Source organism: Choloepus didactylus, chromosome 2 (assembly GCF_015220235.1).
Source record: "Choloepus didactylus isolate mChoDid1 chromosome 2, mChoDid1.pri, whole genome shotgun sequence".
In the NCBI taxonomy this organism is placed as follows: domain Eukaryota; kingdom Metazoa; phylum Chordata; class Mammalia; order Pilosa; family Megalonychidae; genus Choloepus; species Choloepus didactylus.
The window spans coordinates 114643311-114654267 of NC_051308.1; the positions used below are offsets into that span (position 1 = coordinate 114643311).

General features: G+C 50.8%; 1 protein-coding gene across 1 annotated transcript; it reads left to right on the forward strand.

Moving 5' to 3' along the window:
- Positions 1-58: 58 nt before the first annotated feature.
- Positions 59-6577, forward strand: LINGO4 (leucine rich repeat and Ig domain containing 4). The gene is made up of 2 exons (XM_037825963.1): positions 59-1640; positions 4185-6577. The coding sequence occupies exons 1-2, from the start codon at positions 1438-1440 to the stop codon at positions 5977-5979; spliced, it is 1998 nt and encodes a 665-aa protein (XP_037681891.1). The 5' UTR covers positions 59-1437; the 3' UTR covers positions 5980-6577.
- Positions 6578-10957: the final 4380 nt, after the last annotated feature.

A 10957-nucleotide genomic window follows, 5' to 3' on the forward strand; every position in this document is an offset into this window, starting at 1 on the left:
AACAACCCAAAACTGGACAAATGGAGGGGAGGAACAAAATGCAGGGCAAGGGGTTACGGAGGAAAATTGTTTTATGGGATTTGAGGGTGGGAATCGGGTACAATGACGGCCAAGAGCATCACAGACAGATATAACTGGAGAGTTAGAATTCAAGCCGCCAATGTGCACTTTAAAAATAGACCTTAGGAGTTAGCCCAAATCTGATCAGTGACACACATCCACATTCAGGTGAAACACATACTCAGGGACTCAACCTGCAGTTATGCAATTCTGTAGACACACTGAGTCTGGCACAGTCACTCTCATCCTTGGGGTCACACCTTGGAGGGGCTTAGTGGCCTCAGGGAAGAATCCCAAGCCTGAGGGGTCAGAACATTTCCACCAATATGAGACTTGGGGTGGTTCAAACTGTCCCAGCCCCTGTCTTCAACCACAAGAAGCCCCAAGAGAAGCGGAGATGGTTGGACACTGCCCAGTCAGAAGGCCACTGACGGCCCCTTGGAGAAGCTCCTTGGCGGTGCCCTGCAGCCCTGCTCTGGATATGGAGAAAGGAAGCAGGCACAAGCCCCACTCTACCTTCAGCACGGGGAAGGACCCAGGGCAGAGTCACTTCTCCAGTCCATTATCTTGCCCCAGAACTTTTCTTGGCTTTATATAAATAGCTGTGAACCCTCCTCTAAGAGATAAACAGGTGATAGGGAGGGAGATTTTATTTTATTTTATTTTTATCTCAGGGGAGGGGATTATCCAGGTAAATATAAACCCCCAACTTGCACCATTCTTTATAAAATAATTTTAAGAGCCATAAGTGGGAGGAGGGGAAGTCTTAAATAAGGTTACCTACATGCCTACTCTCCAGCCTCTTTCCTGCATCGAGACCCAGGTCTCCAGTTCAGCAATCCATCAACTTTATAACCCAGGAGGGTTCTAGCCCCTGCCAGCTTCTCCCTGGGCTGAGCAGTCCCCCAGTGAGGCTTACAAACTGAGAGATGAATCCTCAGGAATCCCCAACGAAGGAGCCTCAAATGAAGCTCCACAGCAGATATTCTGGACTGAACTTTCCCCACAAAAGAGATCCCACAGGGGACATTTAGATTAAGAGGTTGCACAGAATTGCTGTGCATCTGGAAGACTGATCCAGAGACATCCCTCTGGAAGGCACTTAGCCCTAGGGATCCCCCAGAGGTGAAACAGGATGTCAGGAAGACCTTTTCCAGCTTCCCGGCTACCTCTATTGCCCGACCCTTCCCCTGGCACCAGAGTCTCCCTCTGTGCTCTCCATTCCCCCCAGACACACACTCGCCATCCCTTAGTTGCACTTGCTGCAGCCCTCCCTATTTGCTTTATTTATTTATTTTGCACCAACAGGGTTGCTGCAGACTCATTCTCGCCTGGTTTAAAAAGAGGGAGAGGAGAGGGGAAAAAAAAAAAGGAGAAATGCTTTCTGGCTCTTTTCTCTACCTCAGTCTTGGCAGCAGTGTCCACAGCAGCAGCAGCGGCGGCAGCAGGCAGGCAGGCAGGCAGCAGGAGCGGGGCACCCGGGGGAGGCGCGGGGGCCGGAGGTGCAGCGCGAATGGGACAGGGCCCCCAGCCCTGGACAGATGCGGTTCCCAACTTGATGCCGCCCTCCAGCTTTTCTGGTAAGCGACCCCTACCCCTGTCCCGAAGCTGTGGCTGCCCTTTTCCATAACATTCTCCAAGATAAGGCCAGATCCAGGTCCCTTTTTGCCACCGCAAGCCCCCCCTCCAAGCCAACCATTAATCCTGGCCCCACAGGACTTTGAGGGGAAAATTAAAATGTCCAGGTGCCCCTGAACACTCAAAGGACTTCAAGGAGACCTCCCTTCTCTTACTTCTGCCTCCGTCTCCCCAGTGCTCCCTCATGACCAGTGTGGATATTCCAGAAATCTTTTCCCCCAAGAGCCCCCTCATCTCACAGGTCTTCATGCCCCAGTCAGGTCTTTAAAAAGGATATCCAAGTTCAAATCTGTCCTATAAGGACAGCAAGAAGACCCCTATTCCTTGAGGGAATTGATGCGCAGACCCCACCCCATTTAGGGAGAGAAAGAAGTGGTTCTGACACGCATCTCTTCCTGCAAAGTGGCTGGAAGCCAGTCCTGTAGCCATGGAGATTGGCAAGGAAAGTTTGTGATTAAATTAGCCACCTTATAAATAAAGGAAAGGGTTGGTCCCAGATCCCCCAGCCTCTGGCCCTAGCAGGCTTTAGAGTCCAAGAGGAAGCTCACAGGAGTGGGAAGGAGGAAAGCTGGGTTACATGCTTCACTGCACTTTTGCTGAATGCAGAGCAAGAAGGATGAGCGGAAACTGCAGCAGCAGTGATGAGGAGCTCGCTGTCAGGTGGACTTCCCAGAACAGGCACAGGGAGAATGAGGGAGGCTGGGATATTTCTCTCCCTAGAGAAGCCTTAGCAAGACATGGATACCTGTTAGGCTGGGATAGGGGCAAGAGGAGTCTGGTTAGCACCCTTTTCCCCATGCCATTCTTTCTCGTCCCCAAGCCTTGGAATGGTTTCCTCAGAATAGGTTCTATCCTGCATCCCTCTCATTGCTCTTTTGGCCTCTTCTTCAATTTTCCAACTGCTACCGTCTTCTGAAGTGGCTGTAAGATGCTGCCAGAACACCCTTCCAGAGGAGGGTGTAGAGTGGGAAGGAAAGGGGAAGAAATCGTACTGTCTCTTAGGCTGCTCTCCTAAGTTCCATGGTGGGGGGCAGGGAGACAGGGCACATGCTGGAAAGCTGACTCTGTAGGGCCCAGAAAGACTGACACTGGTGGTTTCCACCCAAAAGTGACCAGGAGCTGTAGCTAGGGAGAACCTCAGGCATCCTGCATCCCAGCATCGGTTGGCTCCTTGCTCTTTAGCCATACCCTGCCAATTCCAATACTTCTCCTCCCTTGAGGTCTCTTGACATCGAACAGGGTGATTCAAGGGGCTCTCACCAACTCTAGCACGCCTTCTCCTCTATGACTTCAGCCAGTATTCAATGGCCACCATCTTCCCAATATTGCCCAGGCCCCTGGTACCCAGAAACACCCTTTAAGTTGACAGGTTCTGCCTACTGCCCATGCCCAGATAGCCGAGGGCTTCTTTCCTCCCCACTCCACGGCATCTGGTCTCTCCTCATGTATGCCTCCCCAGTTCACAATCTCTCCTGTGTATTGCTCAGGCAGCTGAGGACAAAGGGGACAAGAGATCTCCCACAGACTCACATACTTGAATCAAAACACCACTAATGAGGGATATAAGAGAAGCCTAAGACTGAGGCCAAGCCCCAAAACTCAAAACTTTGGAATCCTTTGGGACCCTCACAAACCCCATCCTTCATTTGTAGAGGAGAAGGGGTTGCCCTTGGGGTTGTTGCTTCAGGACGCTTGTGAGGGATTCCCAGCTTCCCAGCCTCCCCACCCAATGCCTGCATCCTGTGCCATGGCTAATATGCAGCTTGGCTGCCATCCATTCAGTTATTCTGGGGAGACTGGATCATTCTAGTTCAGGGCCTCAGGCCCTGGACCAGGCTGGAGGAGAGCAGAGAGGCAGTAAGTGGAGACTGAGGGGCAGAGCTCTGATATGCATGTTTCTCAGGCTTGAATGACTTAGTCAAGGTGAGGGCCTCTCTCCAATCAAGCTCCAGGTCATGGATGTGATCCTCCTGAGCCTAAGGTAAAGCTTTGGATTGATGTGGCAATGCAACATCCATGCTTCACACCAAGTAATATGGAAAACAAAGGTGGGCAGAGAGGGACAGAGCAGAACTTGGGGAGAGCAGCAATCTGGGAGAAATCACCTGGGGTACCCTTGAATCCCACAGACATAGGGAAAACCCATTATATGGAGACTCAAAGTCTCTTCCCTGCTGCTTTCTTCCTTTGTGCTCATAAAGTTTTCCCCCAGAAACTAGGCTTGACTAGGGTCCCATGACCTACTAAGTACTTTGAGCTATTATCTGGGACTAGGAAAGGAAGGAAAATAGAGGTTTCTCAAAGAAAAGCCACAGAAGGCCCCAGGGATGTGATACACCAGAATCACAGGGCCTGGTTCTGTGCCCTACCTGTTGGCAGTGCTGACAAAACCAAACTCTCCCTCCTCTCAGGAGGATCAGGGAAGCCCAGGGTTACCAGTATCTGAGGCCAGTTTCCAAAAAAGGCCATGTCATCATCTATTTCAGGACTGAAGAGGGGATGGATGTGGCCACAACTCCAAAGCAAGACTGGTCCCCGTGGTGCCCCCTCCTTTTCCTGCTCCTCCTGCTTGGAGGGAGCAGGGGCAGCTGCCCTGCTGTGTGTGACTGCACCTCCCAGCCCCGGGCAGTGCTCTGTGCCCACAGGCGGCTGGAGGCTGTGCCTGGGGGACTCCCGCTGGACACTGAGCTCCTGGACCTGAGTGGGAACCATCTGTGGGGCCTTCAGCAGGGGATGCTGTCCCGCCTGGGCCTGCTCCAGGAACTGGACCTCAGCTACAACCAGCTCTCCACCCTCGAGCCCGGGGTCTTCCATGGCCTACAGAGCCTACTCACCCTGAGGCTGCAGGGCAATCGCCTCCGAATCATGGGGCCTGGGGTCTTCTCAGGCCTGCCTGCCCTCACGCTACTGGACCTCCGCCTCAACCAGATTGTCCTCTTTCTAGATGGAGCTTTTGGAGAGCTACGCAGCCTGCAGCAGCTGGAGGTTGGGGACAACCACCTGGTGTTTGTGGCTCCAGGGGCCTTTGCGGGGCTGGTGAAGCTGGGCACCCTCACCCTGGAGCGCTGCAACCTCAGTACAGTGCCTGGCTTAGCCCTTGCTCGTCTCCCAGGGCTAGTGGCCCTCAGACTTCGAGAATTGGATATTGGGAGGCTGCCAGCTGGGGCGCTACGGGGGCTGGGGCAGCTAAAAGAGCTGGAGATCCACCACTGGCCTTCTCTGGAGTCTCTGGATCCTGGGAGCCTGGTTGGGCTCAATCTCAGCAGCCTGGCCATTACCCGTTGCAATCTGAGCTCAGTGCCCTTCCAGGCACTGCACCACCTGAGCTTCCTCAGGGTCCTGGATCTATCTCAGAACCCCATCTCGGCCATTCCAGCCCGAAGGTTCAGTCCCCTTGTGCGGCTCCAGGAGCTGCGCCTGTCAGGGGCTTGCCTAACCTCCATTGCTGCCCACGCTTTCCACGGCTTGACTGCCTTCCACCTCCTGGATGTGGCAGATAACGCCCTTCAGACACTGGAGGAAACTGCCTTCCCTTCTCCGGACAAACTGGTCACCCTGAGGCTGTCTGGGAACCCCTTGACCTGTGACTGCCGCCTCCTCTGGCTGCTCCGGCTCCACAGGCATCTAGACTTTGGCACGTCCCCCCCTGCCTGTGCCAGCCCCCAACATGTACAGGGAAAGAGCCTGAGGGATTTTTCAGACATCCTACCTCCAGGGCACTTCACTTGCAAACCAGCCCTGATCCGAAAGTCTGGGCCACGATGGGTCATTGCAGAGGAGGGGGGCCATGCTGTTTTCTCCTGCTCTGGAGATGGAGACCCAGCCCCCACAGTCTCCTGGATGAGGCCCCAGGGGGCTTGGCTGGGAAGGGCTGGGAGAGTAAAGGTGCTAGAAGATGGGACCCTGGAGATACGTTCAGTGCAACTACGGGATAGAGGGGCCTATGTCTGTGTGGTCAGCAATGCAGCTGGGAATGATTCCCTAAAGACCTGGCTGGAGGTAATCCAAGTTGAACCATCAAATGGTACCCTCTCTGACCCCAACATCACCATGCCAGGGATCCCAGGGCCTTTCTTCCTGGATAGTAGAGGTGTGGCTATGGTGCTGGCAGTTGGCTTTCTCCCCTTTCTTACCTCTGTGACCCTCTGCTTTGGCCTCATTGCCCTCTGGAGCAAGGGCAAGGGACAGGTCAAACATCATATGACTTTTGACTTTGTGGCGCCCCGGCCCTCTGGAGATAAGAGCTCTGGTGGTAATCGGGTCACTGCCAAGCTCTTCTGACCTCTCCTTCCACACTGGGGACCCAGCCAAGCCAGCTTCAGATACCAAAGGGGAAGACAGAACCAAGATTACTTAGCCAGAATTTAGTCCTGAGCAGCACAGATCAATATCTCCTGCCTGCAAGTCCACCTCCTGATAGTCTGCCTCCCTGTGCTTTACCAATGGGGGGCAGCATTGTCATCTCTTCCCTGAGGCTCTCAGGGAACTAAGGAAAGAGACCTTGTCATCACACCAACCCCAACCCCCCCCCACAACACACACACATACACACAAAGTAGGAAACATTACCAAAGCATCCAGGCTCTGGTCTGCTAGTCTAACCACTAAGCTTTCTTCTCACACTCTAATAACCAATACTAATTGCCAATCAATGCTATACGATTATTTCAGAGGTGGGACTGGGGAATACCATTTACTTCTTGGAGTATCTGCTCTGCTCCTCAACCAGGTTGTCTCCTTCTCTTTTCTGCCCTGCCCCCTACTCAGTCACAAGAAACGAGAACCAAGGACCCCACTGCTAAGGAGAAAAGGGTGTGACTGCGGGATGTGGGAGGATAACCTGCACACTGGCACTGTATCTGCATGAGCTTCCACCATCTGCCTCTGCCTGTCAGATCATTAAACTTGCTGCCAAGAGGCTGTGGCAACAGAAGTCAGAACTAAACGTCATCTCTGGAGTTTTCTTTAGTCTATTTCCACCCCTCATTCCTGTCAAATCTCCCCTCTCCTATGTTTCAGCCTTCCCACTGACCATGTCTCCTAATGGCCTTCCTGCCTCCATCTAAGCCGGCCTCACAAACAGGGGGTTACAAAAAAGGTGGTCTGCCGTGCCTGGAGTGATCGGCACCCCCAGCCTCAATTTCAGTTTCAACCCTTCTTTCACACTCCCCATCTCTGGAGCTAGAGATGAAGAGATCCTCTGCCTTCCAAGAGATCCCGCCGCAGAAATTCCAACGCAGGATACCCAGCTCCTTTCCCTTCTCATTTCTTGATGGGCTTTCCCTTTCGTTCCCTATCAGAGTTCCCTAGGGCTCTTGGGGGAAAGCAAGAAAGAAACTCCTGGAAAATGACTAACGACAGCAAGAATCTGCAATTGTTAAAGGAGAGGGACCCAGAGCACAGCAGGAACTAGGCTTGGAGAAACAACAGAGGAGCACAGTAAGCTGTAGTAAAAAGTGGAGGGAAGAGGTGAGCAGCAGGAACTGCCAGCCTAGTTAATTTCCACTATGCTTCTGCAGTTTCCCCTCCCTCTGTGATTAGTGCAGCACCACTGGGAACAGTCTCTGGATGGAGGTCACGGTTTTAGAGAGACCCCAGATGGGGAGCGAATAGGAAGTGGAGCCAGCCAGAAAAAGAGAGATGCTGAGAGCTCAAGGGAGAGGGCAATGGCTTCAGCATCATCAGAAGGGGAGGAGTGGAAGAGAGAGGAAAGGAGCAGGGAGGAGGGACTGAGAAGCAGAGAATCACGCGGCCCCGGCCCCGGGGAGCCTTTCTCTCTCTGCAGCAGCATTTGCCCAGCATCCTCAAGAGCTCCCACCCTCCCCTACTCCAAACAATACACAAGCATCAGGAGCTTCCCAGCCAATTCCTGCTGCTCTTTGTCCTTGCTCTGAGAAGGCTCCACTCATTAGAAGATTCCCAGCTCAAAGTGTCCCCGAGAGGTGAGAGGAGCTGGCACCACTGAGGAGAGGAATCTGGGCTTCATTTGTGGCGAAGAGATGGGAATGTGAGGATGGGGACAGAGGTAAATGTGAGAATCCAGCAATGTGGAGAGCGAGACTGGGGAAAATAAGTGACACTCCTGAGAAATGGGTATCCCTGGGCCTCCAACCCGGCGCTCCACTCTCGGACAAGCACACACAATTCAATTAGTGTCCCAGCAACTCTCCTCTCCGGTTTATAAGAAGCCAGAAAGGTTTCCTCACTGCACATCCTTCCCTCTCCTCTCCAAAATCTTCCACCAGCAGCTTGTTAGGTTGGGACTTAGGGGCCAGGTGCTAGCAGTGCTCACTCTGGTTGCCCACTCTGCAATGCAGATCCAGAGAGATCTCCGGAAGCCCCGTGAGGCGGTGGGGAACAGATGAAGTCGGAAGCGGGGAGCTGCTGCCGCCGCAATTCCAAAGTCTCCAAAGCAGCGTTGTCCAACAGAAATATAATGCGAGTCATGCATGCACTTTCAGATTTTCTAGTAGCTACATTTTTTAAAAAGTAAGAAGAAACAGGAACAAGTAAATTTTAATATTTTATTTAATCCAATATATCCAAACTTATTATTTCAACATGTTATCAATATGGAAATTATTAATGAAATATTTTATTCTCTTTTTCATACAAGTCTTTGAAATCCAGTATATATTTTACACTCACAGCACCTCTCAATTCAGTCACTAAATTTTTACCAGAAATACCAGATCTGTATTTACATTTCATAAAATTTACTATTGAAAAAGTAGAGTCAGACATCCCTTCTTAAAAGTTTTCCAATAACTGAATCAATTATCAGTTTTTAATTTAAATTAATTAAAATCAAATAAACTTAAAATTCCTTTCCTCAGTCACCCTAGCTTCCTTTTAAGTTGCTTAATAGCCACATGTGGCCAGTGGCTACTATATTGGATGGCACAGTTACACACACATATAACCCTGGGCAGAGACAAGGGTCTCCCTGGCAGAGGTGAGCAAAGCACCCCCAACTCCAAGAAGCACATTCAATCTTGGGGAAATGCCCATGGAGTTACCCCCCTCCACCACCCTTTATTCTCCTTTCACAGCCTTTCCCTACCTTCACTGGAAAAGCAGGTTAATGTACTGAGGTGATGAATAATTTCACAGCTTGACCAATCATCAGCAAGCCAGTCTCTTATCTTACCTGTCTGGGAAGACTGCTCTTAGCTCAATTACAGCAGTACATGCTGTTGGGTGTACTGATACATGTGCGAATGAAAATAGGGACATGTGCGAGTGTGGTGTATGTGCAGAAGTCTTGTGGGCTGTGTGCATGTGGAGGGCTATTAAGGTACCACACAATGGGGGCAATCCATCTGCCCAGGGTGGGACAAGAGTGGAACAGAAGAGAGAGAGAGAAAAAATAACTTATTCTAAGTTAGCAGCTTTATATATGCTTTCTTATTTAATACTCACGCCAACCCTACAAGGCAGGAAGGCATCTTAGCTGATAGAACTGAAGGTCAGATAGGTTAAATAATTTGCTGGGGTGCCCAGAGCTACATAGTGAGGGAGCTGCCTTTGATTAAAGGCTGTCTGACTCAAAACGATCTTCCTGTAGTTGCTATCTGCCACCTCTAACCCCCTTCCCCAAGGCCTCTCACTTGCAAGAATTGACCTGTAAGATGGGTGAAAGCCAGGGGGGGAAGGGGGAGGTCAACTTTTACCCCACCAGCTCTACACAACTCTTTAGTGGGGACTGGGATGAGTTGTTGATCCTAACCTTACCTATGGTAATGCAAACGATTCAGGAAGTTGAGGGTTTTGTTGTTGTTTTCACGCCTTCCTCAGTTTCTTCCCCTCTCCCAATGTCCTCACTGCTTCTGCCTCAGGGACCAGTATAAAGGAGCAGAAATTCCAGGGATCAGTATCATACTATCAGTTGGACTGAACTGAAATGTCTGGTTTCCTGCAAAGATCTTCTTATGGTTAAATAACAGAAGTTCCAGATTTCCTAGTTCCTTTTCTAACCTCAGCAACCTCATAGATTAGAGAGAAGCTGCTCAGGGATTCCCCAGGATGCCTCAGCCATCTGTGAGCTGTATCAGATTCGAGGAGAGTTTAACTCTGCCCACCTTCTGCCCTATCCACTCCTTGACAGAACCTTCCTGAGGTCATCCCATCCTTCTCCCCACCCTTCCTCCTTTCCATTTTAGACATGGTCTCACTTAAGCTGAGAGAACTTTGATTCCAACGATGCTCTGGCATCACTTCTGCACTCCCGATTTTGGTCTCTGACTCTAATTTCTGACTTCTATTTCCTTTGCTGCCCTGGGTTCTTGACGGATAAGAACCTTGCAAGGCAATAATTCCCAACATTTTGAGTCACAGACTCTTCTGAGAATAAGTGGTGCAAACTATGAACTTTCTTGAGACTCTGGTGCAAGCTATGAACAAAAATGTTCATACATTATCCACAGTCATCCTGAAGCAATCACGGACTCCGTGGAGTGCAAGTTAAGAACCACTGCTATGAGAAGCCTCAGGTGGCAGATAAAAAGCTGAGGGCTTAGGCTGCCTTTGATCCCCAGGGCCCATTAGAGGCAAGGAGAAAAAGCTGAGAAGGACCAGAGTGTGCAGTAGAAATCAGAGAAGAGCAGGTGGTAAGATGGGCCCTGCAACAAAAGACACCATTGCCTCAAGCTTCTGATCCCCTTCCTCTAACAGCATCCATCTCTCAGGGAGGGCAGGAGACCTTCAGTGGGACTCTTGCTTCTGAAGTGAGTGTGGCAGTGGTGATTCAGGCTGGAGAGCATCTGAGGCCAGGGGCTGCTGAGTCCTCTTCCTGCAAAATACTTTGTTAAGAGGAATTAAATAGGGAGACTTAGCGCTGAGTGGTGACAGCAAGAGAGGCTGAGGAGAATCTCTCTCTTCTTGGCACCTGTCACAACTTCATCATTGGATTTAAAGACTGACTAGTAGCACCAGCATGATTTATGACACTAAGGCTCATGCTTCCACCTGCTGATTTCTCATGAAGAGCCTTAAATAATAGGGGAGGAAAGGGTGACTCCTACAATGGGCAAGGGGTAAAATGAGTGCTATTTAAAAAACAAAGAAAAAACTCAGTCACCTGAATATCATTTGAACGGACTGTTTCCATGTTGTCTGGGAAGGAAACTATGTAAGGCAGCCAAGGTTCTGGGATCAGTTTACCTGTGTTAGGGAACCTCTCACTGCCCATCCCTCTAGCTAAAGTCTACTTTCCAGCTTCGGCTTAATTAACGGAAGCATGCCCACTGAACTCTCTGGG